The following is a 25,462-nucleotide window of genomic DNA, read 5'->3' as shown; positions in this document are numbered from 1 at the left end:
TGCTGCTGTGAGGGCAGGGTGCTGCTTTCAGTTCAAACCTGGCAGCTCCTTCACCTGCTTCTCTCACCGCGACCAGGGCTCATCACACTTTTGTTCCTCTTGTGCCACCTTGAGGGAAACAAACTCTGGTGCATGGGTAGGATTTACTGAGTTTGCTGCTACCCAAAAACCCAAAGACTCTGCTTTCAGGTGGGGTTTTTCCCAGGCCCCTGGCCAAAGCATCCGCTGCTCCTGGTTATAAAAGCAAAGAACAAAGTTTTGGGTCACGGTTCTTTTCTGTCTTGCCAATGCTACTGATAAAGGCTAGATAAAATCCTTAGGTCTGTCCCAAGGTGTGTCACCAGGAAGGAAGGGGGAATTTAATTAAATCTCTGTTAAATTTGTTTGCACAGCCCTGCTGCTGAAACTGGGAGAATCACCTGGTGGGGCGGCTCAGGCCGGGTGAAATGAGCCCCACCATCCACATCTCTGTCTTGGAAACTGTCAAAAGGTCTTTTTTGTCTTGCACAGGTTCTCCCATGGTTCTTTCTACTTTGTCTACACAGAAAGGTAACAAGAAGGAGAAAATAATGGGAAGAAATAGGACTTACCTCTGTAGACTCACCAGCAATAGGCGTCTCTTCTATTTATCTTTGAAGGTTGCTAAATGATGCTGTAAATCCTTTTGCCACAGACAGACGAGCAATGCTCACCTCACACCACCTCCAGAGAAAAACCTAGGCTGCGTAGACAGTGTGCGGTGGGAGAAGTAAACACCCCCGTGTATGAACGAATCCCTGCTATGCAGTGTGCACAGAGAAACCGCCAGTCTCCAAAGACTCTTCTAGGGATTGTCTCAACCTTGTAGGCTTCTCCACTGCTCATGAAACTATGGAACAGCTTCCTGAAGGCAACCAAAACACTTCTGTACTATAAAGCTGAATGAAGGTCTGAACTAGGCATGTCAAAATTACAGCATTTTTTTTTTATTCTTGTATTTAGAACTTCTGCAGATTGCCAACCTAGAGATGCATGCTGTGGCTTTAACGCAGACCTCTGAATTCTTGAAGATCTGTTATAATGTTTTTCCTGTTGATTCCAGCTGCTGAGTTCACAGATGCACCGATAGCACTTCAGTGTCATCTGCAGATGATGCCTGAGATCACACAACGTTTTCTCCACAAAGACCATTAGCCGGCTACATCAACAGAAACTATATTTGCTTGCATTAACATGGAAACAAGTTGAAATGAAAACATAATTTGTGATGTTCACCAAATAGATCCTTCTTTTGAAAGCCAAGGTACTTAATCCACCTTAGACTTCACATGAGGAGGCAAGAGTTGTGTACAGACATCTCCCCATCCAAACAGGCCAGACGACCCTTGCCATGAGAAGTTCTAGTGATCCCAAGGATGACTTCACTGCCAGACTGAAGAGCTACCCTGACACCTAGTGCTAGATGGTGTCTTCTTGAAAACCACAGAAAACTTCTCAAAGCAATGAAACCCACTGCTCTTCCCTCCTGGGTTAAATTACAGGCAGTTTCTCGCTCTGTGACTTCTCTGTTATGGTTTCAGAGCAGAAGGGAAGCAATGCAGAAGGACTCTCACCTTCTCCAGCTGAGCAGGTAGAGCGAGACTGGTGTGGGTGGAGCTGGTGGGACAGTGAAGTCTTGCCTGCTCCTGGAAATGCAGTGCTCAGCCGCCCGGCCTCTCAGTGCCAGGCTCCTCTTTCAGCTCTGGTATCCTGCAGTAGGCACCAGCCCAACGCTGGCCTCTGGCTTGGTTTGCTTTTCCACCCTTCAAGCAAGCCTTGGCCTCCTGCAAAGCTCTCTGAGCAGCTGCTTGTGCAGTGCAAACTGCCTGAGCTGGCAGCTCAAACCCATCCGGCATTGAACAACACCTCTGAATCAACATGGAAAATGCCCAGTCAAATAAAAGGATCACCTTCTACTTGGGTCACCATCACTATCCTCTTTAGAGTAGTGTCCATCAGCTCCTGTTTGGGCAATAGAAACGAAGGTGCCAAGAACCGAGTGAGCTTCTGACCCACAAAGGTGGCACCTCTAGAAGGGGACACTGGTGGTAGATGTTTTTTGCGGGTCTGTCGCCTCCCTTCCAGAGGACAAAATGACTTTTGTCTCCCTGCGCGTATGGTTTCTGAGCACTTCCAACAACTAAGATTTGAAAGATTCGTCCTTTTTTTCATAATTCAAAGCCAAGCGTACGTCAAGAACACACAACTGAAACTAGGCGGAGTTGAAAAATACACTGGTTGATTTTTTATTGAGCACCGAAGTGGCAGAACGTGTACACGTCTAAGCACCGGGGACACAAACCGGGAAGGGTCTGCCTGGGGCTGCCACAGATCCTCGGCTGCTGCAAGGCAGAGCAGCTCCAGTGGCACCGCCGGCAGCGCTTGAGGATCCGGAAGGCCAGGAGCATTGCTAGCACACAGTGATACACGTGAAGTCTGTTATAGCACCAAACATGCTTTAAAGTGTACAGGGGAACATTAAAAACAACCTACGTTAGTGATTTCCTACTGTGCTTCAAAAGACTGTTGTCAAGCCATTCGTCTTTGGCGAGAAGATAAGCTGAGGACAACTCATTTGGTCTGTGTTTTCTTTTCAACGTGTAATGGATGTCAGCGTTGAGAACACAGCATTTAGACAAGTCTCTTTTGTGGCTTTTGTTTCCGAGTTTGACAATTAATAACTTGAAAAGAATTAACTTGATAAAACACCCCAAGCATTATAGCACCACAAGGAAGGGTGATGTCTTTGATAACACCCAGTAAACAGAAATTCATCAACAAATTATGAATTTGTCAATTTTCTTTTTTAAAAATTCCTTTTGCATCCCATCCAGCAAGGAGGTCAGGTTTGTGCTTTTGTAGCTACAACAAAGCAGTCCCTGAAGTGAATGTGTCTGCTCAAATGAAGCATATTCTTGGATGCTTTGCAAGAACAGGTTGAGAGCTGGAGTTTTAATCTTGCAAATTTGTTAATGCTCAAGACATGTTTTTCAACTGGATCCTCTGATGGTTTTAGGCACTGATTTTTTTTTTTTATTTTGAAACGGAACAATTTGGCATTAGCTCTTTGCGACTTAGCAGTAACCACTGAAGTGCTTTGCTCATTTAATCAGCATTTGATTTTTCTGCAAAAAGTAACGCTGACAAAAAGCAACCCATTTCGCTGAGCAGCACCAAGGAGCAAGGCTGCACTAAGACTTTCATTATGAGCTGCGTTGCTTTAAGTTGTCAAGCAGTGTCAGTGGCAAAGCAGCAAGTTTCTGGCCTAAACTGAGATTGGAACTATAAAACATGGACAGACTCCTGTGTCTCAGCAGGAGTTAAGAGATTGTATATGATAAAATCCTAGAAATAGCTCTGTCCGAATACGCGAGTTGCATTTAATGCCTAGAACTTGGAACAAAGGCACAAAGAAGTGAACGGAGTTCAACAAATGAAGATATTTAGGAAAACGTGGAGCCCTTCATCTGTTCCTTTGCTCTGTAAAGCATCAAGGAGCGTGCCTGTTTGTGAGAGGAAACAGAAGGGCAGTTTGGCACCTTTCATCTCTCCAGCTGCAAAAGTCATATGCAAAGTATCAAGTGTTTTATAGGCATCTTAGCTTTGGCTGAAAACATTTGGTGAGCGGAAAAAAACCCCATACTTTAGGGGTGGAAGCAGGCGCTTGTATTTGTGAATTGGGTATTTATATACACCGCTACTACTCTGCATATTAAAATGCTAATTTTATGCATGCAGATGGGGACACGTACTAAACAAGGGAGCGTACATGGCTGCTTTTGCTTAGCAATTCTGGCAGATTTGTCAAAATGAAATGCAACTGTCCCTTTAGGACTACCACAGAAAAGGAAAACATTCGTAGAAAATGTGTTTTCCATTTTATAATGCCAAACAGCCGAAAGAAGCTGTAAGGCCCAAATGCAAGTTACTTGACCTTAAGGATTTATGAAAGTCAACATAAAGGTACAGGACTTTCAAAAAGCAGTTGCGCATCTGCCAGGCAATCCTTTTAATCACATAAATTTATCCTGCTTTTTCTTTTCTAATACATGCAACAAATAATCCAGACTTCAGCCCTCTTGCTGAGGTTTCGCAGGTACGAAACCACAGACGTACATTTTGTGAGTATTAACTGTGCTGGCTGGAACCAACAACTTCACAAGACTGGCACACAAGCGTGTCTGCTTAGATATTGTAGAAAGAAATCTATTCCAACATTGGCTCTCAATCTGCAGCTCACCAGACTGAGAAGGTAAAGGAAAGTAACTTAAAAAAAAAAATATTTATAAAACCTGTTTTGCTCCTAGTTCAGAGTTCCTCAAATTCTTAAGATTTCAGGTGCAGCCTTGTAAACTGGGTGTTGAACCTGGTGAACCCTTGGTATCAACAGGAAAAGAATAAACCTGCAGGTTTCTTCCAACTTTAAGCTTATGAAAAGGCTTATTTGTAGTTGTTCGGGACAGGCAGGCGCTGGATTTGATCCAGGGAGCCCCTTTAGTCCTACATTCTTGCCTATTTTAACGCAACTTAGATGTGATAGTTAGGTACAATCCTGACGTCACTTCATTTTTATAATACTGAGTTATGTTCATGGTCATGAAATCTGAATCAGTCACATAATACGCACAGAAAGGGCAGGCTCTGTTCCAGCAGCCTGATAATGGTGCTGTGGCTTATAGGGATCTGCTCAGAGGTATTTACATTTCACGGGTAGAAGGGCAGCTGATAAACAGTGTCGTTTCTTGCAGGGGATCACATTTCTCCCCCTGCTGATAGGCTTAAAATCTAGACTTATCCTGTTCTTGAATAACGAAGTCTTTTTATCACTGGTGGGCAGGGATCGGGGTAATGCTGGAGACGTGCTCACGGAGATTTGGGACCAGAATTCTTCCAAAACAGAATACCGCTGGGTAAAGCATTCCTTGACAGCTGCTTAACAGAATGGTCCAGCTGGGTGAAAATCAAACCAAAAAAAAAAAAAAAAAAAAAGAAAAAAGGAATTAAAATATTTATCCTTCCTGGGATGTTTGCACAGAACTTGTCCTTATGTAGCTGTGTGATCTTAACAGTCAGCCTGACGTAGGTACACAAAAGACACACTGAACTGCTTTGTTTTCTTAACTGCCAGTTAAGCTCAAGTTAGTTTTAAAGCGAAGCTGAAAGTGTTGAGAAAACTCTCTCAGGACAGAACCATTGGTATAACAAATATTTTCATTCTCGCCTAATTCGAAGCCTGATAAAATGATTGGAGCTTTTTCAGCCGGCTTCGCTCTGGCCAGATACAAGTACATTTACTCACATGAGTGGGTGACACTGTCCAGTGCCACTGTTCACACGCATAAAGTTACCCCACAAAATCACCCATATGCCTAAGGATTTGCAAGACTGACCATTATTGCAATCAGTCCAGAATAAAGAGCTTTTTGATTTGTCTTGCAGGAGCAGCTGCGTTAGAAAAAGCCCCTAAACAGAAAGTTTAGGGCTCACAAAGTTTTGCAACATTTAGTTTTCATCCCGACAATCACTCCAACCTCTAAACACCCACAAGGCAAAGGTTCTTCAAAGAAATCAGGTGCATCTTGTGAAATTACAATAAAAAGTGGGAGGGGGAGAGCAAGAGTTGGGAAAGGTATCAACTTCTCCACAGACAGTTTGCAGAGCTCCATCGCCAACGCCACAGGTTCTCGGGACACTTTTACAGCACCATCTGTTTGTTGGCGTAGGTGTTCCAGCTCAATTCATGGAGCCTTGAGGTATGCACCTGTACGTAGTTTTAAGGTGCTGTCCTTATGCTGGCGTAAGGGAGGTAATTTCATGCTCAAACAACCATTTTTAAAAATAACTGCATACGAAGCACCAGCTATTTTCGCCCAGCTTTCCCTTTATTCACAGGACACTTACCCAGGCACACTTCTGATTAGCCTAAATGCTTCTGTTGGTTTTTCACGTAGCCGACCACATTGTTGGAATTGCTTCCTGTAACACAAATACCAGCAAAGTTAGATTTTCAGTTAGTCTGTGGCAAATGTTTCTTCAAGATCCTCTAAGCAGTACAGTTTTACTGGTCTCATTATTTAGCAGTTCTCTGGGAGGGCTGTGGTAGCCTTCTGGACAGAGGAAAGGAAATCCTCTCATAGTTTTATCAGCTAAACTGGCCGAATTCAGCTGTTCGTAAATGTTATCATATCACAGATGTTGCCCAGTTAAATCTCAATACCAGTTCCAATCTGATCTGACTGTCCCCCTCTGGATCCAAGAATTAGCAGAAAACAAGAGCTTTGAAGCCTTGAGAAAAGAGCTCTTCTGGAAGATCCTTCTCCTTTCTTTGAGGCCCATGTCAACCAATTTGTGCAAGGGACCTGACACCTCTTGTAGTTTCAGATGACTGTTTCATTGGGCTCCAGTCATCTCCTATCACATACCACAATGCAAGCTCTTGGCAAAAGACGCTGCTTTTGACAGAGTTCTGCGTTCATCTGCAAGGAGTCCTGCACCATGAACAAAGCTCCAGAAATATATTTAATAACAAAAAATTATTGGATTGGGTGTTTCCCACCCCTTGGGTGGGAACCCCTGGCAGACGGCTGCACCATTTAACACGTTATGTCACAGCTGGAGATAATGATTCTCAAGAGTCTACAACCAGGGCATTGCAGATCTTAAAATAAGATCTTTTGACCAAGTCATACAGAGTTGAGACTAAAGTATGTCCTTTTGCTATGTACAAACCTTCATTTCATAAGCAGCAAATGCCTTGTGTGCAATGCAGCAACTATAAGGCTTAATAAGAGCAAACACTTCATGCCAGTGGCTTACCAAAATATTCCTTGTAATACTTATGCCTCAGGTTGCGTCCATCTGAAAAAGAAGGTACGTACTGAGAACGTATCCAGTCAGCCTTCACCCTTTGTGTTAAACTACGGCCTTCTGTGTGCAGCACAAAGAAATTACAGATACAGAAATAATAACCTCACAAACAGGAAAATAAAAGATCTCTGTAGCTGAAGTAGTGTAGGCTGCTATAAACCTCTTATAAAACTGTTTAGATTATTCAACTGTGTGGACACAACTCACTTTCCCTGAGAGTGGTTAATTGCTGGCCACTACCACATTATGTTTTTTTCAGTAACTATGAGTCAAGGATCACAGACTTTCTCCAATGAAAGAAAATGTGGGTCAAATCTCAGACCATCTATTAGTGTTTTACATAATTCAAATTCCAGCTAGGTTTTTCTGTTTACCATTTATATTGTTATTTAAGCTCTTAGACATACCTAGTGTCTGAGCCACACAGCTATACATTACATTAGTTACTACAGATGTTATTAAAGAAAAAGTTATCAAAGAATTAAAAAGATGATCAAAAAGCCCTGGAAGAAGTCCTGGTCTTTTATGGAAGCAGTTCAGAGATCTGGTTTGATGCTGCCCCTGACTTTTACAGTGACCAGATGGCAAAACTGTTGTCTCACGTCTCTACACTGAGAAGATTTGTAGCCCAGTGCAGACACATATCCTGCCATTCAATGAAGTTACACATACCTAGACATGTTACGAGCTTTCCTGGAAAATAGCTTGGGCTGTGTAAGTTCCCTTCTTGGGCAAGTGTGTCAGCAGAACAAAGGGAACAACGTTTTGGATGCAGAAGTCAAAGCTGCAATTTGAAACTCCTATTTCTTAGTTAAGTGTGTAGTAATGTAGAAATATTTCTATTTTTCATGCTGCGTAATAATGGCACATGCAGGTTACTACCTGCTCTGCTTACACAATCCCAGAGGACACTGGCATACAGAGCAAACAAGAAGCGTGTCCCCTGCTTTGGGTATTTCCCAGAGCTCAGCCAACATCAAGGGCATTAGAGACTTGAGATTGCTGCAGAGTGGGGACTGTCTCCCAGCCCAGCTGTCACACACTGCCGTGGGACATTGGGCTGCCCAGGAAACCCAGGAGGAGCAGATGTACCACCAGGTCTCCTTCAAAGCCAGCGAGAGCACACTGTCCCTTACTGGTGTTTGCATGACAGAATGAGAAAGGAAGGGAGATTTCCAGTTAACTGACCTGGATTTCCACGCAGCTTGATGCACTGGCCCCTGTTAGGGATTCCTTCAGCCGTGTTACCCGGGTTGATGATATGGCATTCGTAGCCTGTGGGGCAATGCAGAGGCTCATCTCCGTCCTCAGTGGTACTGCAGGCCTCAGCTGCAAAAGAAGCCTGCAGGTCATAAATTATGGCTTTAACACACACAGGTAACCAAAATATGACAAGACAACCACCTTCTTCTGTATCTCCTCCAGACAGGATCTCAGACCACTTCCCATGCAAGGGTACCAAGGAGCTAACACCTCCAAAGAAGCCAGGCAGAGCAGGTGATCCAGTTCACACCTCACATAAAAACTGACGTGTCTCACCTGATATGGGGAGTGCAGGTCAGCCCAACTACCTGTAAGGACGCCCTCACCACAGCCTGTTGTGCAAGGTCTGTGCGAGGGCCGGAGAGCAGTGAAAACAGACCACCCCTGCCCACCACGCTCGCACTGATGGGTCATCCCTCCAAGCAGCTATACCCTCCAAGCAGCCATAAGTCTGTTCCAGCCAGTGTTTCAGGTTGGGTGATAATAATCAGGGAAACGTGACCAGGACACTGTCAGTTTGCTGCTTTGTTCTTTGCTCCACACCCACTAACTTAGTGATGAATTTAAACCTCAGCTGTGACTCACACCGGAGCAAGGCAGTACCACCCCCTGTTACAAACGGAGGCTTTAACTGCCTTGACCCTGGGTATCCAGCAAGTGCAAAGCAGAATAAGACAGCAAAGCAGGACTCACAGGCAGTGTTTGTGTCCATTAAACGTACAGACTACACAGGGACGCTCCGCCCTTTCATTTGCCAGGTTTTTAATTTCAAGGACCTCTGCTGTAATTCTCATGCCATGACTGATGGTTCTTATTTCACTAATTACTCCCTCAAGCTGAGATGAAGGTGTTAAGATAAGAACAAATAATATAAGCATGACAAGGATGGATGAGGAGGAACCTATTTTATCTTATTTCTAGCAGTGCAACTCCAGTGAGCTGGAGGCAGAATTTTCTCTTGAAGAACTAGGAGTTTCCATAATAGATGAGAGTCAAGGTTCAGCGAGTCTGATACCATCTGTATAAAACCAAAGAAGGTAATTTATTGGCACTACCTGTGTCTGATCAAAAGCTGGAATAGCCTTTCCGTGAAGAAATTAAGAACATCAGGCATACATACATCTGGGAATGTCTCGTAGAAGAAAACTCTTACCACCTCCCCACTCCCTCCTTGTCTCAATTTGAGGTTTTGGAAAAAATTCATTAAAAGACCTTTCTCTATGGAATTATCCTGAAAAGCCCAATCGCATTAGCAGTTCCCAAGCTTAGATGCTCCCAGCTCCATGTCAGCTTGACACAACTCTGCAGCAGTTTGCCAGGGCTCTTGTTCAAAGCAGCCTTCAGACCCAAGAGCCACAGCCCCAGCCCCAGCCCCAGCCCAAGGCATCTGTGCAATGAGGCCACTCTGCATTAAAAAGTCTCCTAATCCAAGTCCGCCCACAGTCTATCAGGAAGCTGGCAGAAAATACATGTATGCTGACAAAGCCTTTGTCTTAAAAAAAGATATATTTCTACTTATTTCAAGTTCCACTTCCATGCAGTATTCCTAGTGCTCTGCTGGACAAGCCATATCCGTAAAAAGCAACTGATTTACTGCACCAGAAGCTAGCCCCCAGCACCACACAGTCTTATTCCTATGGAAACTCCAGACAAATCCCAGCAGATCCAGCATCCCAACATTCCTGGCAAGCCCTGTGTATGATGAATATATTATTTAGTGCCTTCGTATAATTACAGATCATAGAATCATAGAATGGTTTGGGTTGGAAGGGACCTTAAAGATCATCTAGTTCCAACATGCCTGCCCTGGGCAGGGACACCTCCCACTAGACCAGGCTGCTCAAAGTCCTACCCAATCTGGCCTTGAACACCTCCAGGGATGGGGAAGCCACAACTTCTCTGGGCAACCTGTCCCAGAGAAGAACAGAGAAGAGAAGACAGTGATATGTACTGTACCTTGTAAGACTTCCTCTGGGCCATCCAAAAGCCACCCATTTCCTCCCAGCCAGCGGGGTTTGGGCTGAACCAACCAGTCTAGAACTGTAAAAGACAGAAACAAGAAACCACAGAGTCAAGGTGGAGTAGCCATAGGGCACATAGTTATGGAAAAGTCACAAATTTCCTCTAACAGCCAGTGACGAGGCTGCCAGGCTCCTGAAAGATGGATCTTAGTTTTCAGAAAAATCCTAACATTCATGCTCTTGCTGTCCCAGTGGCAAGAGAGCCACGGATGTTATCCAGGGCCACAAGAACCTGGTGCCATGAAGGCCAAAGCAGCTGTGGTTTCCCATCCTCCGTTCCCACGGCACGGATCAGATGAGATGGCTGCCTCACGTTTGTGAGCACTAATTCAGACTGGGATTACTTCTTTTCCTGAATATATAATCCCAAGGAAAAATAAATGGCCTCAAATGATTTCTAGCATTTGTGCTGGTGGAATTTATGCAACACTAGCTGGCCTTAGATAATTTTTTGATTCAGCAATCATCCCAGAAATCAGAAGTGTGGGACTGAAGCTTTATTCTCAACTCACACTCAAACCATGCCTCCCATCCGAGACCCAATCCATGGGGATGACTACCATCATTTCTGCATGCTTCCCTCTACCAGTCTGATCGCTGGGTCCACTCTACCTGGCGGTGGCTGTACGGACTCCAGGCAGGCATAAATGCAGCCGTTGTAGCAGCAGCGCTTGTGCCTTTCACACTCTGAATCTGACCGGCAGCTGGGCACCTCGCAGGCTCGGTCGGGCAAAGTCTGGGGCGGTGGGGGGCAGCGGTCGTTCTTCTGGTAGTGGGAACTGTGAGAATGAAGAGGGTACTCATAATCCTTGCAAAGAAAAGAAAAGGAAACAAAGGTTTGGCATAAGGTGAATACCAAACATCCCATCAGTTGAAACAGAAGAGGGGTTTTCAAAGTGGTTTTCAAGTATTCATTAGAGAGGAGAATTAACTGTTCAGCTCCCCCAGCCCTGTCTTCAGCACACTGAAGAGTGAGCTGTATTATCACCTTAGCTCACTGCTTTGGAAACACCAAACCACCAAACTATTGTGTGGAATTCATTTTATAATTAAGGTTATTGTAATGACAATGAGGAGGTAAAAAAAAATCCTTTAAAGTCTTTTATGTTTGTCCGGAAAACAGAGAGAAAGACTCCAGGCATCATCATGACGAGCACACCAAAACACTTTGATAGTAAAGCAGGGGAAATGACGACGCTGTATTGTTTTAAGGTTATGTTCCCAAAGGGACCTGGAACTAACGTAGCACCTGCCTCCTCTTTCTACCTTCATCACCTTCTTCTGGACCAGAACTTATAGGGGAGTGGTACAAAGTCTTTCAAGCTTGCCCACTGTGGGGTCCTGGGTTGTTAAATTAGAAGCCATTTCTAAAACATGAGATGATCTGGGCGAGATCTCGGTGGGTGATGTCAGTTTAATCCCAAAGAAAATGAGTCTGTGTTTGACTACAGCAGAGAGGATCCCAGCTGCTCACTGCACACCGAAAGGACAAGAGAGCTTTAAAGTGGATTAACAGGCACAGGATTTTACCAGAAACATTTATAAGAGGCAGCATTCAAGTATTATTCACACTGGCAGCATGTTAGCAAGAAGGAAGTCCCTCCGGCAGAGAGGTGAATCACCGAGCCCACTCCTTTCTCACCTACGGCTAAACTACTCATCCCCGGGCTGGAGATCAGCTCCCCGGAGCCGCACAACGTACTCAGAAAGGCCGAACGGTTCTCAGATTAATTAACACACATTAATCAGCTCTAGTCAAATCAAAAAATGGATTCTGGATCTGTACTCTTAAAAGAGATCAGCATCTTGCCCAAGGTGTGAAGCGAGCGCTGCCATGCACTCGTTATAAGGCTTTTGAGTTTGAGAGTCCTACATGTACGTGCCCTCATCACTGTTGTTTCGAAATCAGTGACAAACAATTGGGGTGGTTTTTCCAAGAAACAACGTGGTGCAACTGTCCCCGAGGGGGTCTCTAGAAAATTTCACCATCAGGCTATGGAGAAATTTGGGGTGAGACTAATATCCCACTTTATCTACATGCTGCTACATCCTCGTTGTTGAAATCTCCCAACGGCTCCTGTGGAGCATGTGTGCCTTTGCAAAACAGCATGTCCCCACACTTAACTGTCCAAGAAAATGTCCTAGGAGAGGCCCCAGGAGGTCCATTGTCCTGGGGACTGACCGCTGGCCTCTGCTGCTACGCGTGACCAAGCAGCAATCAATTATCACAACGGTGAAAACAAGATCATCTTCATTCCCTTGGGAGAATTTGTAATGTAGGGAATGAAGGCAATCCCAAGGGACAAAAGAAATAACAATGTACATTTTTTGTGGTATTGATGTGAGAAATTCCATATGGTACACCGTGTAGAATTGTATTGATAAGGGTGGTTTTTACACCAAAGCTGACCTCCGTTCTTTGAGCCATAGCTAGGGGGAAATGGAGAGCAGCAAAGCCTCTCCACTGCCTGGTTGCACAGCCATTGAGTGTCAGCCAATGTAGAAGTATAGAGAAAAGTCCGGATGACTAAAAGTTTTCATTTCTGTTACAACGTGTACGTTAAAGAAAATCCATATCCTGGTTCTATCTATAACAGTTAAATAACGCGCGCGCGTGTGTGTCTGTGTGTGGGACGGAGAATTCCTAATATTTCCACAAATGACAGCCTCCTGCCCTGTTCCCAATATCAATAAACAATTTTCTTTTGCTTTTTCCTTAGTTGTTTCTGTTCAGTGAACAAGAAACTGCTCAAAATCCCTTCCATGAGGTTGTTTTGCCATGAATTGATAGGCTGTTTAAACAACAAAATAGGTTTGAAAAAAAATATTTCCTAATTTTGATGATTTTTCAAGGCTAAAGTGTAAAACGAGGTGTAAACTATCACGTCATCCCATTCCTCAAAAGCTGAAAACACTCCAGTTTTGAAATAACGTGCTTTTGAATTGAAGATATTGCAAGTTCAACTTTTTTTTGCTGATGTTGTATTTTAAATAGAGAAAATGCTTGGACCAAGTATAGTTTTGGGATATAAGAGAGCATTTAACAGAAAATCTATGCAGTTCCAAACACTTAACAGGTTTTCTCGTTGGAGGGGCATTCGTCCTGGAAGGTCACAGTTTACTATTCTATTAATTGAAATGTCAGCTGCAGACTGAAATGTGACAAAAATAATACCTGAAAATAATGGATCCATGAAAAAAAACCCCCAACAACAACCAACAATTACTGCAGTTACTTCACAGATGATTCAGAAACCAAGAAGCCAAAACTGCAATGAACGGTTGACTCAACGAATGAGATTTCCGTTTGGGAACAATATAACAATTTTAGCCAAATAACTTGTACCTCATGACCTCCCTGCCCATTTCATGACCTATTGCTCTGAACCCCTTTCTTTCAAAACCTCACGGACAAAAAATATTTTTTGTGCGTTTGATCTAATAAAACCCTTGCCACTAGTTTATGTATGCATAAACCAGCCCAGTGGGAAACAGGATTCCCTCATTCCCAAATTAGCCTGGTTAAGGATGTCTCCAGGTATGGGTTACAGGCTCTCCCAGGATTCACAGTTTGGCTCTGAGCATAGCTCACATTTATTATTTTTACAGATTGTGACAACAATCAAAATTTCTTCCTTTAAGTATATTTTTCAATGCAGGAGGCAAAGTTCTCTTTCCCATGGAGAATCCTGAAATCATTTTAATGACAATATCTGCCTTAGAGCCTCAGAAACAAAGTAAGGAGAACAGTTCAGAGTTCAGCCGCGGAACCCTGGAGGTCAGTAAAGATGACTAGGACAAAGCTGAATGCAATCGCTCACTCTCATATTTTCAATAGTAACTGTGGGATGCAGCCTGCCTCCAAAATATCCCAGCTCTCTTCTATTATTTGTGCCTGAAACTGGACCCTGGGCTTGTGTCAAGGCACAATTCTCTGCTCATTCATATTCTGCATGGCCGCCCCCGAGACCACGCGGGAGGTTTATTCCCAGCCTCCAGTCACCAGTTCTGCCCCTGGCAGGTATTTCCAAACACTGGCCATAAACCACCTTTTCTCTGAAACAATACACAGTCGGGAGGAATTTAGAGCCCTCCAATATTTCTGTCAGAGACCTGGAAAAACACAAATCGTCGGTGATCAAAGTTGCAAATAACAGACTGAAGGAAGGTTAAATAATCTGAAGGAAAAGACAAAAATAATAGGAATAATAGTCTCCTGCTATTGACTCTGGATGCGTAGTTTTGGTTCTGGTGTCTGCAGTACTGGAAGACTGTTGCAAAATTAGGGTGGGCTCAAAGAAGATGCACAATAGTGATTAGAGGATTGGAAAGCAGGGAATACAGCGCAAGATTTATATGTGTGCACGCAGGTTTCAAAGGGGAGGCTGAGGTAAATACACTTCTGGAAGAACACTACAGCAGCTGCAAGGATTTCTTCATTTCTGGAAATCTTTAAAAGAAGGCTGGATTTTTTTCTAAAATGATTGATGCAGTCGAGACTGGAATAAAATCAAGACTGCCCCAGGTTTTCCCAATAGACATGTGGGTGTCTTGATAATGAATTGAAGCCCACTCCCAGGTAGGTCCCTCCCTCTGCCCTTTGGGAAGAGTCCACAGCCTGTGCAGGGGCTGCAGAACACCAGCTGCAAATCACTAAATTTGACAAGCGTCCCTCTGGCTGTAAAAGACATGGATTTGCTAAAAGCTGGAAGCCCAGCTCCTCCATCCCACTGTGACTGCCAGTTTTTTCTTCTCGCTGCATTCCCTCTCCTCTTTCTCCCTTCTCCTTTCCCACTTGACCCCTCCTTGCCAACCACCCGCCCTTCCTCAGAGTTCTGAATGAAAAACTCCTGGCCAGACCTCAAGCCAGCTCCTCATCGTAGCACCTGCTCATCATTCTGCAGCCAGCAGCTTGGTGGATGCACTCCTCCTACTGTAGGCTCAGGTTTTTTGGACTCGGACAACATCACTCTCAGTCAACTCCCCACCCCTCACCACCTCCTCCCCCTGCAGACCTTGCCCACGTCCTTCTGGGGGTCCCATAGGGCTGTCTATGGCCCATCTCCTGCAGGGCTGCACGTTGCCGTGAGCACATCCATCTGTTACCCCTCTGTCCAAGTGATTCACAAATCAGCTGTTCCACCCACAGCCTCTGATTTTGAACTGGAGGATGGTAGAAAAGCAAGCATCTCTCTGAGAAACAAGAGGGGCTGCCAAAACAGACTCTTGGTGGATAAGAGGATGGAGAGCGGACGCCTTCCTCCTTACAAGGCTTTGAGGAGAAGGAAAAAGAAAAGCACTTTTTTTTCCCTAGATAAGATGTTTCTGTCAATATGAGCAATTCTGGCTGAGCTTGCCAGAGCAGTAGCACCTGGGTTCATGGCTGCCAGAAAAAACAGTCCTTTGAAGAGCTGCAGATTGAAAGAAGAGGATATATCCTCAGGGGAGTGGGCTCTGTGCCTCTACAGAGCACATTATCTGAAGATCAACATGTAAATTCTTGTTCTGCTCCCGTCCTATCTCTCTGGGTCATCTAATTCATAGCTACTGTTGAATTTGAGCTTCACATTGAAATATGACAGAAGAACATACTAATAAATACACTTTCTAGTGAGTGATTCTGACCAACACAGCTCTTCATGTCACCATTTTCCAATTAAAGCGCAAACCAGACGATACCCTGTCCCAAGGGAAGCTACAACGAAGAAAATTTCTTGTTGTAAAATACTGGGGGGCCTTTCAAATGTTAGCACAATGTTTTCTGCAAGATTTCAAGGAGACAAGAGCACCCTATTTCAGTTCATTCAGCGCGGGCAAAAGACACGTCACACTTCTGAGTCAGCAATCGCACAAACCAAACGTAGCTGTCCCCTGACATCACTCTAGATGTCCTGGTCAAAAAAAAAAGATCCTTTTTAAATTAAAAGCTTTTTTATGCAGCAGCAGAAAACAGGTGGAGGAATCCCTCTGTGATGTCAAGGAGCTGTTCATGCACATGCGATGCCTGGGAGATGCAATCAAGCCTGAGCACGGGAAAACGGACTGGCTGGGGCTTGCACCTGAGCGATTCAAGGGGCAGAAGCCTTGGATCAGTGCTGGCTTCTCAGGGGACTTCAATGGAGTAAGTCAAAATTTCAGATTCTTTTTTTTTTCTTTCTAAACAGCATGTCCTGAAAGTCAAGCTATCTTTTTTTTTTCCCTCCCTGTTTCCTCCATGGCCATTTCTAATGGCCTTTTGTCCCAGACACACCAGAACAAGACCCAGCACCATCGTTTTCTCTGCTCACAGTAACCTGTTGCTGCTTCAGTTTCAATTCCAGCACTACTGCTCCGAGTACCATTGCAGGTTTGGGGGTTGCGCTCCGTACCCCACGCAGGTCTGCCAAAAGCGGGCAGGGACAGACGGTGCCCCTGAGGGGCTGCCAGGGTGTGGGCAGCAGAGGGGACCTCTGCTCCTAGAGGACATGCCAGGCAAGGCACAGCCACGAGAAGGGATTTCTCTATCAGCTCCTTATGCCCATTTAGGTGACCAGCACGTTACTCGACACCGTGGATCTGGAGGTCTCTGTGCTCCAGTGATTTACAAAACCCCAGGCAATACCACTATCCCTCTAGCACACAGTATCACCAGGAGTTGGAGACATTTACCCAAAGTTACCCCAAAAGGCAGTGGAGGAACCGGGCAGGGAACCCTCCTCTAAGCAATAAATCATGTTATTTCACTAAATCTATCCCCAGACATGTAGGTTTTGCATTCCCCTTCTCCCCATCCACCCTTCCCTTGGTGCCCTATGCAGTTTCTAGGAAAAGCAGTGACGCTGCCATACCAATGTCTTCTCGCTGTTCCAAGCATGCTTTCCAAGTTTCCCATTGCAGCAGCTAGGTGGCAAAAGTTTAGTACAGCCTGGGAAACTTAATGCAACCCTTTTATAAAGAGACAGCCTGCAGATTCAAATACTTCTTATTCTAAAATGATACACACACGTAAAGAAAACTCCCTTTTCACAGTGAGCATTCCCATCTCCCCCCAAATCGCCCCACTGCAGTTTACTCACATCATATTTCTCCGTCATTTTCAGATGTAGAGCACGCTTCCAGAGATTCCTTGCACAGCCCGAATCTAGCAGCAAAACTAAGACGCACAAGGCTGCAGTGAAGATCTTTTTACAGAAATGCATCTCTGACAGCACCCTGGAATCCACTTTCCTAAGGAGAGATGAAATAAGGAGGCTTTCAGGATCCAGACGATTCAGAGTCTTGGCAAGGAGGGAGGGAGCCGGGGAGGGAGGGAGAGCGAGCGCTGATCGCTGGTGAGAGCCGCTTTTCGCTGCGCAGCTTCTGGGAAGGGAAAGGGGAAAAAAAAAAAAAGAAAAAAAAAAGGAGCCCACAAGCAGAAGCCAGGAGCTGCTGTTGAACTTCTTTACTCAAAGTTAGATCAGGTTCTCGGCTCACATGTTCGCACAAAGCACATGCTCTCCTTGAATGATAGATGGGAAGATTATTTGGAAAGATTATTTTTAGACCTTTGTTCCCAACATCTGGCATCCTCAGACAGCCCCATTCAAAGCCAAAGCGTGGGATCAGATGACAGCTGCCGCAGGGGGAAATAAAGGTCTTGGAGGGGTGGGCTCGGCAGCTTCTAGCAAACGGCTCACCCAAACTTTCCAAGCTACTCGGCTCTCCCTTTGTGTGCTTCCCACTGTGCCCCGAGCTGTGGTTTTGGATCATGTTTTGACAAAGTGATAACTTCATACGAAGATTGCTTGAAGGAAACGATTTAAAGACATGATAAACATGCAGGGGCTTTAATTAAACCAAGTTGACGTTAGCTTTCTGCCAATGATTTCGAAGAAGGGGAAGACGTGGCCATTGAGGAAAAAATAAATCCATATGCATGGGTGGGGAATAGGGAAGGAAGACCATTTACAAATGACATGACCAAATGGAAAGTGAGGAAGGGGACATGAGTCAGCCTGTGCCTGACAATGGGAGAGACGGAGAGGCTGGACGTGGGGTATTAGACACCGACGTGGCCATTCAGACACCCAAGTGCCTGAAGGACAAGAATGGACTTATGAAATCAGGCTGAAAGCATCCCAGCATCCTGCCTGGGATGGGGACAGAGGCAGGTGCCAAAGCAAAAGTACGAGAACAGGGTAACTGTTACATTTACACGAGTATAGATACATCTATACATATGTATATGTATTTGTATATGTATATGTAAATGTATATGTATGCATGCATATACTTTCACAGCCTTCAGTAATGTTGTTCAGGGCTTCCTGAGCCAAATGTGGGGGCTGTTTATTTTATAATCCTCCATAAATTTTTCCTCCAGCAGCTTGTCCAGCCTCCACCTGGAACGAAGGAAGAATCGGAACCACAAAGCTAGCTGAGATACAAGCACTATGCCCGGCTTGCCTTTACTATTTTCCCCAAGTACAGCCTCGCAGACCACGGTGGAGACTCGCTGGATGCATTGGGTTTACTGTATACCTGCTGCAGGAGGGGTCTGCACAGCAGCGTCAGACCTTGTGCACAAATACAAAAAGATCTTCCGATTCTTCCTTATACCAGAAAGCTGCAGCGAGTCACTTTGATCCATGCCTAAGTGTCGACAGCTGCGTGTAGGTGGTGGCCAAAGGATTTCATCTCCAAGCTTGCCAGAATATGTTGAGGGGAATCTGAAGAACAAGTGAGGTGCGGGTTTTAAAAGCTCTGTATTTAACTGAATGCATTTTATTTATTTAAAGGTAAGGGGCTTACAGGGTTTCTAGCAGTAACTGCTTTGGGGCAGTCCTGTCCGCATCTCTACTGCTGTAGAAAGCTTCTGAGCAACAAAACCTGCTCAGTTCATGCCAGCGAATTTAGTTGGTGAGAAAAGCCAAGTAGGGACTCCTGTTACGGGCAGAAAGTAGGGAAAGAAGGGTGGGGAAAGGGAATGAAGAGTTAAACTGGGGATAGTCACCTCCCTGACAGCTGCAGCAATATAAGGAGGTCCTCTTGGGACTGGCAGAGCAAGCTGCCTTGCCTCTGCGTGGAGTCTATGGACTCCCAAAGGAGCTCCAATGGCAAGTCTCTTGGAAGGGATTTCTATCGAGATGCAATGACTGTATACCACTCTGTGTTTCTATAACCTTCATCACTGCTTGATCCACGGGTTGTTCCTGCAATAACATGACAGTCATTCCCTAAGGCATGAGCACGGTTTTCGGGGGCTGGCAGGATTTGGGGGGACCCCATGGCACAGCTGTTTCAGGCATGGATGGGGACAGGGAACGTGCATCTGGGCTGTAGAGTCTTTCACGGCACAGAGGCTTCATGACTCTCCGCCAGGCTGCTGAGAAGAGCGTCTCAGCAGAAAGCGTGGCTCCAGGTCCCTGGCACCTGCTTTGTACCATCCTGCTGGTTCTCCTCTCTCCCAGAGCTGTAGTCACCCATTTAAAACAGTATTTATCCCAGTTTTCCTTTAAATAGGTCATTTCCTCCAGGCTGTCTTCTCTTCTGCATTTAATAACAACAACTGTGGAGAACTCACGTCCACAGGTCAGTCTACAGCTATGCAAAGTGACTCCCTAATGACTGAAGTGTTACCTTCAGATGAAGGCAGAGCTCGGCACTTACGGGTCACTCACTGCCACCTCCACCCAAATCTCACCTGAATGTCATCTGAAATCAGCACCTGTGCTGGAGTTAGTGAAAGGCGCACTCAGACACCTTCAGGACATCCAGAGAGGAATATATCACTACTGTAAGACTTCGGCTTGGGGCTTTATTTTCTATTGCTCAGAGAACTTTGTCTGACACAACAGGATGCCTCCAATTCCTTTTAAAAACAAGTCTCCCCTGTTTGTTGCAATATTAACATCTGCACCTCGATAAAGCACCTTTCGGGCACAACCAGGAGCTCCCACCGATGTCCCATCTCCTGTATTGTAAGGTGACAAATGACATGACTGCTTGCACAGAATAACAAGATTTTTTTCTTTCTACTTAATTTATACCTTTGTGCTGATATTTCACTTGTCTGTGCTCTTGCTGAAACCCAACCCAGCATGAAACAAAAACTGTTTGCGATAAATCTCCTAATTTAATTTAATTTTCGTTGTTTGTTTCATATACTTGCAATCTGGACTTGGAGCAACTAATTCTAAAGATTCATAGCTACGTCAGCCACCATTCACTGGCCTTTCTTTTGGCAGATAGACAGCTTTGACATTTACCCAGGAGAAAGCAGGATCTGTGCATTACAGTTCATGGACTGTATACCAAAGAAGCGAGAATTCTCCTGCAGGACCAAACTTCAACAGCTGGTCATGGTCTTTACATAAAAATGAATATTGATGTTATAACACTTAGGCCTCCTGAACACAACCATCTCACCTTAACTACCCGAAGTGCTGCCTGGACCGGATTATCCCTACTATCGGCTGGGGAAACTGAGGCACAGGGTGGGTGATTTGCTGAAATGAGAACTTCTTCCTTCCGCTCCACCAAACTGCTAGAGTTGTAACGGCTCAGGCTCTGTGCTTCAATGCTCTATGCTGACATTCAATAGGGAATTCTTCATGCCACCCATTTCCATTCCTCACATACTTCTACCTCCAGTCTGTCTTGGAAACTAGGCAAGAGATTTTACATTTTTTATAGGATTAAGAAAAATTTCTTTAGCTGGCAACAATGGAAAGAAATATTTCTCACCTTTTCCGGATATTCTTCTTCTTGGTAGTCTCTGGCAGGGCTGTGTCATCACAGGACAACTGCAAGATAGCTTTAGCCCATTTCATATCCCCACTGCCCTCCTGTTTGGAGCCCAGTGCACACCTGAACTTTAGTCCACTCAGTTACGGAGGCTCCTCGCTCCCGCTACAGAGCAGTTCATGTCTTATCAAGTTCACTTTTAAATGGCCCATTCAGAAAATAAAACGAAACAAAAAAAAAAAAAGAAAGAGAAGCAGCTTTGACTTTCTGAAGAATTTCTTGTTTAACAAAGCAGTTCTTGTCAGGTTTATAGCTCCAACTATTAGTATAAAGCATTCTTAGCAGCTTGTGAAGCAATTATAGGAATCAGACACAAATCTTACCCAACATGGCCACTGGCAATAATTAGAAATTGAAAATTTACTGCTAAGCAGATTTCTGCGTTGTGTTACTTTAAATGCTAGGCATTTGATGACATATGATGTTTTTAAAACTATTATTACAAGAGAGAAAATTAACTGCCATTTTCTCTTAAACTACATCTTATCTACACACAACAGTTGGGCCACAGTCGTTTAAGTGGAGCAACTCCCTCTGGTGATGGTTACATCCATACAAAGCTGCCGAAAGGCTATCCTGTGCAAAGGGCAGTAAGTGACGCTGGTACAAGACATCCGTGTGTTATTATGATGTCTTGGCTAGATTTGCCTCCTGCTTGTCTGAAATCTTGGGCATTCAGCAGGCGGGCACTTAGACTGACAGCTGGAGAAAAGTGACAAGTATAGAAGCATGTAGAACCGTATCCACGCTGAACAATTAGCCCAGGGAAAGCATTAAAGTGAAAAGCCCACAGGCCTAACTGGAACGTCTGGCCAGGTGCAAAACGTGTGTGAACCAAGCAGGAAGCAAATTTTCTCCTAGTGAAAGTTTACAGTGTGCTCAGTTGTATCATTCATAATAAAACTGCTTTTTTTCTATATGCCTGCCCAGGGAACACGCAGAACATCACCACGTCAAGATTTCTCTGCTTCAAGATTTGTGGTGCAGTTCCTCACACAAAATTCCCGCTGCCTTCAAGGATATTAAATGAGATCACTTCATACATCATCACTAAGCAAAGCATCATCTTCTGTGCATGAATCTGTGCGAATTTCCATTCCATAAATGGTTTCAATACGGCAAATTCTGCAGTAACATAAATTGCTGTCAGACGATAGTGCGAGAACATGGCCGAGACTAGAGCCATGGACCTGAGAAACCTTCAGCATCATTTGTTACAGCAAGGAAGATGTATCTGAATAAAAGAACGAGCATTTTATTAGGCTAGGAGAATAAAATCATTTTTGGAACCAGGATTTGTGCTGCCTGATTAGAATGAATTAAATAATGGTTTTTAAAAATGTTCTCAGGGAGGTTCTGAGTGAAAGTCACGGGGTGTTTGTGCAGTCAAGGAAAAATGTCTTTCTCCAGCCAAAAACAAGTGAGGTGGGTCAGCCTAAGCCAAGACTTCCCCTTTCCCAGAGGAAAGATCTGACTTTTAAGGGAAGATTATGTCAAAGAGAGAGTTTCCTCAGAGCACACAACTCCAGCAGCATGAGGTGACTCATTTTAGCTTGATATAATCACAGTACCTTCATGCCAAGGGTTGCTGCAATTCCTTATCCGTAGAGCTTACAGGCCTGCTGTTTCCTCGCCAGCTCGGTATAGGTTCTCTTGCCAATAGCAAAGGGCAATGGTTTTCTGGGGGTTAAGAAGGTTAGAGGTTGTTGATATTACCTGACGCGGTGGGAAGGGAAGGTTGCAGCTGCTCTGCCTCCCCCATCTCCTGCACACCCAGCTGCTGGTGGCCAGCACGGGGGGTCCTGCCTGATGTACCACTCGGGAACAGGGTTTATGTGGCCTGGGGGAGACCTGCTGGTGTGTGCTGCGATCAGCAAAGGGTGACAGAGCACTTCCCAGGGCTTCTTATGGGTCAGGTACAGCAGGAGAACAACCCCGCCGATCACAGTGACAAAAACCCAAGGTAACGCTCCTCCCTGCTACTCCCAGCTGCCTTGTGAAGGCTCAGCCCTGGGGGCTCACCAGTGAGATCTCCACTCCGTTTTAGGAAATCAGCAAAAACAAGTAAAGCCAGAGTTGCTTTGTTATGAATATGAGCACAGAAAAACCATAGCCCCGATTCAGCTTCCCTCAGCTAAACCTGCCAGGTGAAATTCAGGGACACCTATAGGAATTGCTGGGCTCCCCAGCAGTGACTGACAGCATCGCTTGTACCTGTACGGCCACCCCTCCAACCTGTGCTTTGTGTAAGATATCCTAAAGCAGCAATATTATAATTGTTACTGTTCTTTCTTGCTTAAGAGCCCAGCCAGTAGTCGGGATCACTCGCTGCATGGCGAGCAGGAGTCCCTTACATGTGCCCACGTGGGTGGGTGAATGTGAAAATAAACAAATAAAAGGAACTGCAGCATCTCTTAAGGGGTGACACTGAATGCAGATGATACACCCCCTCACCAAAGGAGTTATTTTAGGGCCAGCCCTACAGGAAGACACCAAATCTGGGGTTTCAGTATGGATTCATTCCTTCTCTCAGCAGGAAAAGCTGGCTGTTGTGTCTGTGCCAGATGTTTGCTACCAGTGAACTCCACTGGGAATTTATAGGACGAAATAAAAGATCAAAAGCAATTCAAAACACAGACAGGTGATTCTCCTTAAGCATCTGGCCCTCGCAAAGCCTGGCACAGGTCAATGTTAAGTGGCCCCTAACCATTTGGAAAGGCCTATAAAGAAGAATATGAAGTGTCTCTACTTTTAACTAGCTTTATTGCATATGAGATATAAATTAAGCAGACGAATGTTATTAGAGAAGCACTCTCACGAGTGCTGCATCCCACTAACAAAATTAGCAGGAAGTCTTCAAACATATGATCAAAACATTGTATTAATTACGAGGTGGAATGGCACTGAGTCTGGGGGAGAGGCTCGCCTTTGGGGTGCAGCGTGCGGCCGTGCCTCTGCTGCGATGCCGTGTGCCCCGGGGAGACCACTGCGAATCCCAAACAATTCCTCCGGGTGGGAATGCCAGAGCTGCGGTTCTTGCCCACATGCTCCCTTGTGCCAGTTCCCTCTGGAGCATTGTTGTCCCAAAGTCTTTTGTCTCCAAAGAGGCCTCTGTGAGCAGTTAGTGTCCCCGCAGGGAGGCAGAAGAGGAGGTCGGAGGGGCTGGGGGGGAGCAGGGACCCTTTCCCTCTCAACCAGAGGGGACTGCTGCATGTTTTGGATGGGGGGGAACATACCGTGGAAGCTCTCACTCTGCGACTGACGAGACAAGCCAAGTCACGGACTGGAAACCTCAGAGAAATTTCCCTGGAGGACAGATTTCACCCTAAAATGAAAGACACGGGGAGTTAGTCTGTCTGGGGATTCGCGTGGATTTTACAGCAAATCTGCAGCCTTTTACCATGCCCTGCACAGCAGCCACATTTAATTCCCTGGGGGCAGCCAGACTGCACTCAGGGAGCCCTGGCCCTGAAAAAGCAGAACTGTGCTCTGGGGGCTCCAAAGAAGGATGGGGCACACGGTATCTTGCTTGGACCACAGCAAGGCAGAGCAAGGGACCATTCAGTCTTGTCCACATGGACACTAGTAAAATCAGATAACAGGCACGTGCCATTATCAAATTCACAATTTTACCCATGAGATTGAAACGGGGGTTATTTGGCAGCTGATTCCCTGCACCGACCCACAAAGACTTGACCAGGGCCAAGCAGTTTGTTTTGGGGGGCTGCATCTCTCTGAGTTTCAAATCTGCCTGCCTGTAGCCCCAGAGGCAGACGGTTTCCCGTAACAAGTGCGTCCTGCCTACATCCAGAAATAGCAACTGAACAGACAAACTGCCTGTCAGTAGCACCTGCAAACTGAACACCAAGCACTGAACAACGCAGATGAAGGACCAGATGTACATCAGCAATGTGCTTGCATAGGATTTCCTTTAGGAAACGTTTAACCTCCGCGTCCCACATACTATTACAAGTGAACTCCCTCACTCTTTGCTGTGGCTGCTCTGAGGCAAGGAGTACTTTGGCAAGGACATTAAGTGATTTCCCAGGTCCAACCACAAGGCTTAAGAGCTCTGAAAAAACTACGGCTCCCTACATCAGCTCTGAGGATGTGCCAAAACTCCCCAGAATAGCTGGTGATGTGCACGTTGAGCTGTGCTTCTACCACAGCACAGCCTCAGCTCTCTGCAGGAACCAGCAGCCGGGCAGGGACCTGGCAGGGCAGGGAGCATCACCGCAGCTCATCAGCCATACGGGGATATTAAGACTTGCAGTCGACATTGTTGCTTCAGAATTTCTTAGAAGAGACTCAAGGATCTCCTCCAAAGGAGTCTGAGAGTCAGATTTGCTGTATCATCCCATTGCTTTTAAGGAGTTTGCTATGAGAAGGCAGATGGTTTTTCTTGTCTTCTCTTATCCAAGGAGCAGGGTTAAACACGCCACAGAAAATCCCACTTGCCTTTGACCTCTTGATAAAAGTCTTATCTAAAGCTGGTTGAAGATAGACAGCAGTATTTCGAGCTGTTGCAG

General features: G+C 45.3%; 1 protein-coding gene across 3 annotated transcripts; it reads right to left on the bottom strand.

The window, feature by feature from the left end:
* Window positions 1-2,237: 2,237 nt before the first annotated feature.
* WFDC1 (WAP four-disulfide core domain 1) lies at window positions 2,238-20,885 on the bottom strand. 3 transcript variants are annotated; one of them, XM_054201403.1, is made up of 8 exons: window positions 20,874-20,885; window positions 17,225-17,375; window positions 10,782-10,977; window positions 10,105-10,188; window positions 8,074-8,214; window positions 6,835-6,876; window positions 5,920-5,994; window positions 2,238-4,968 (listed from the first exon to the last, which is right to left on the bottom strand). In XM_054201403.1, the coding sequence occupies exons 2-7, from the start codon at window positions 17,345-17,347 to the stop codon at window positions 5,936-5,938; spliced, it is 645 nt and encodes a 214-aa protein (XP_054057378.1). In that variant the 5' UTR covers window positions 17,348-17,375; window positions 20,874-20,885; the 3' UTR covers window positions 2,238-4,968; window positions 5,920-5,935. The 3 variants fall into 3 exon arrangements, with proteins under 3 accessions (XP_054057378.1, XP_054057376.1, XP_054057377.1); XM_054201401.1 differs by lacking the exon at window positions 20,874-20,885 and adding an exon at window positions 17,693-17,810; XM_054201402.1 differs by lacking the exon at window positions 20,874-20,885 and adding an exon at window positions 17,558-17,645.
* Between the last annotated feature and the right edge of the window lie 4,577 nt (window positions 20,886-25,462).

The sequence above is a fragment of the Rissa tridactyla genome, chromosome 4 (assembly GCF_028500815.1).
Source record: "Rissa tridactyla isolate bRisTri1 chromosome 4, bRisTri1.patW.cur.20221130, whole genome shotgun sequence".
Taxonomy (NCBI): Eukaryota; Metazoa; Chordata; class Aves; order Charadriiformes; family Laridae; genus Rissa; species Rissa tridactyla.
Note: the sequence above shows the minus strand (reverse complement) of the source record. Positions and strands in the feature narration are given on the sequence as shown.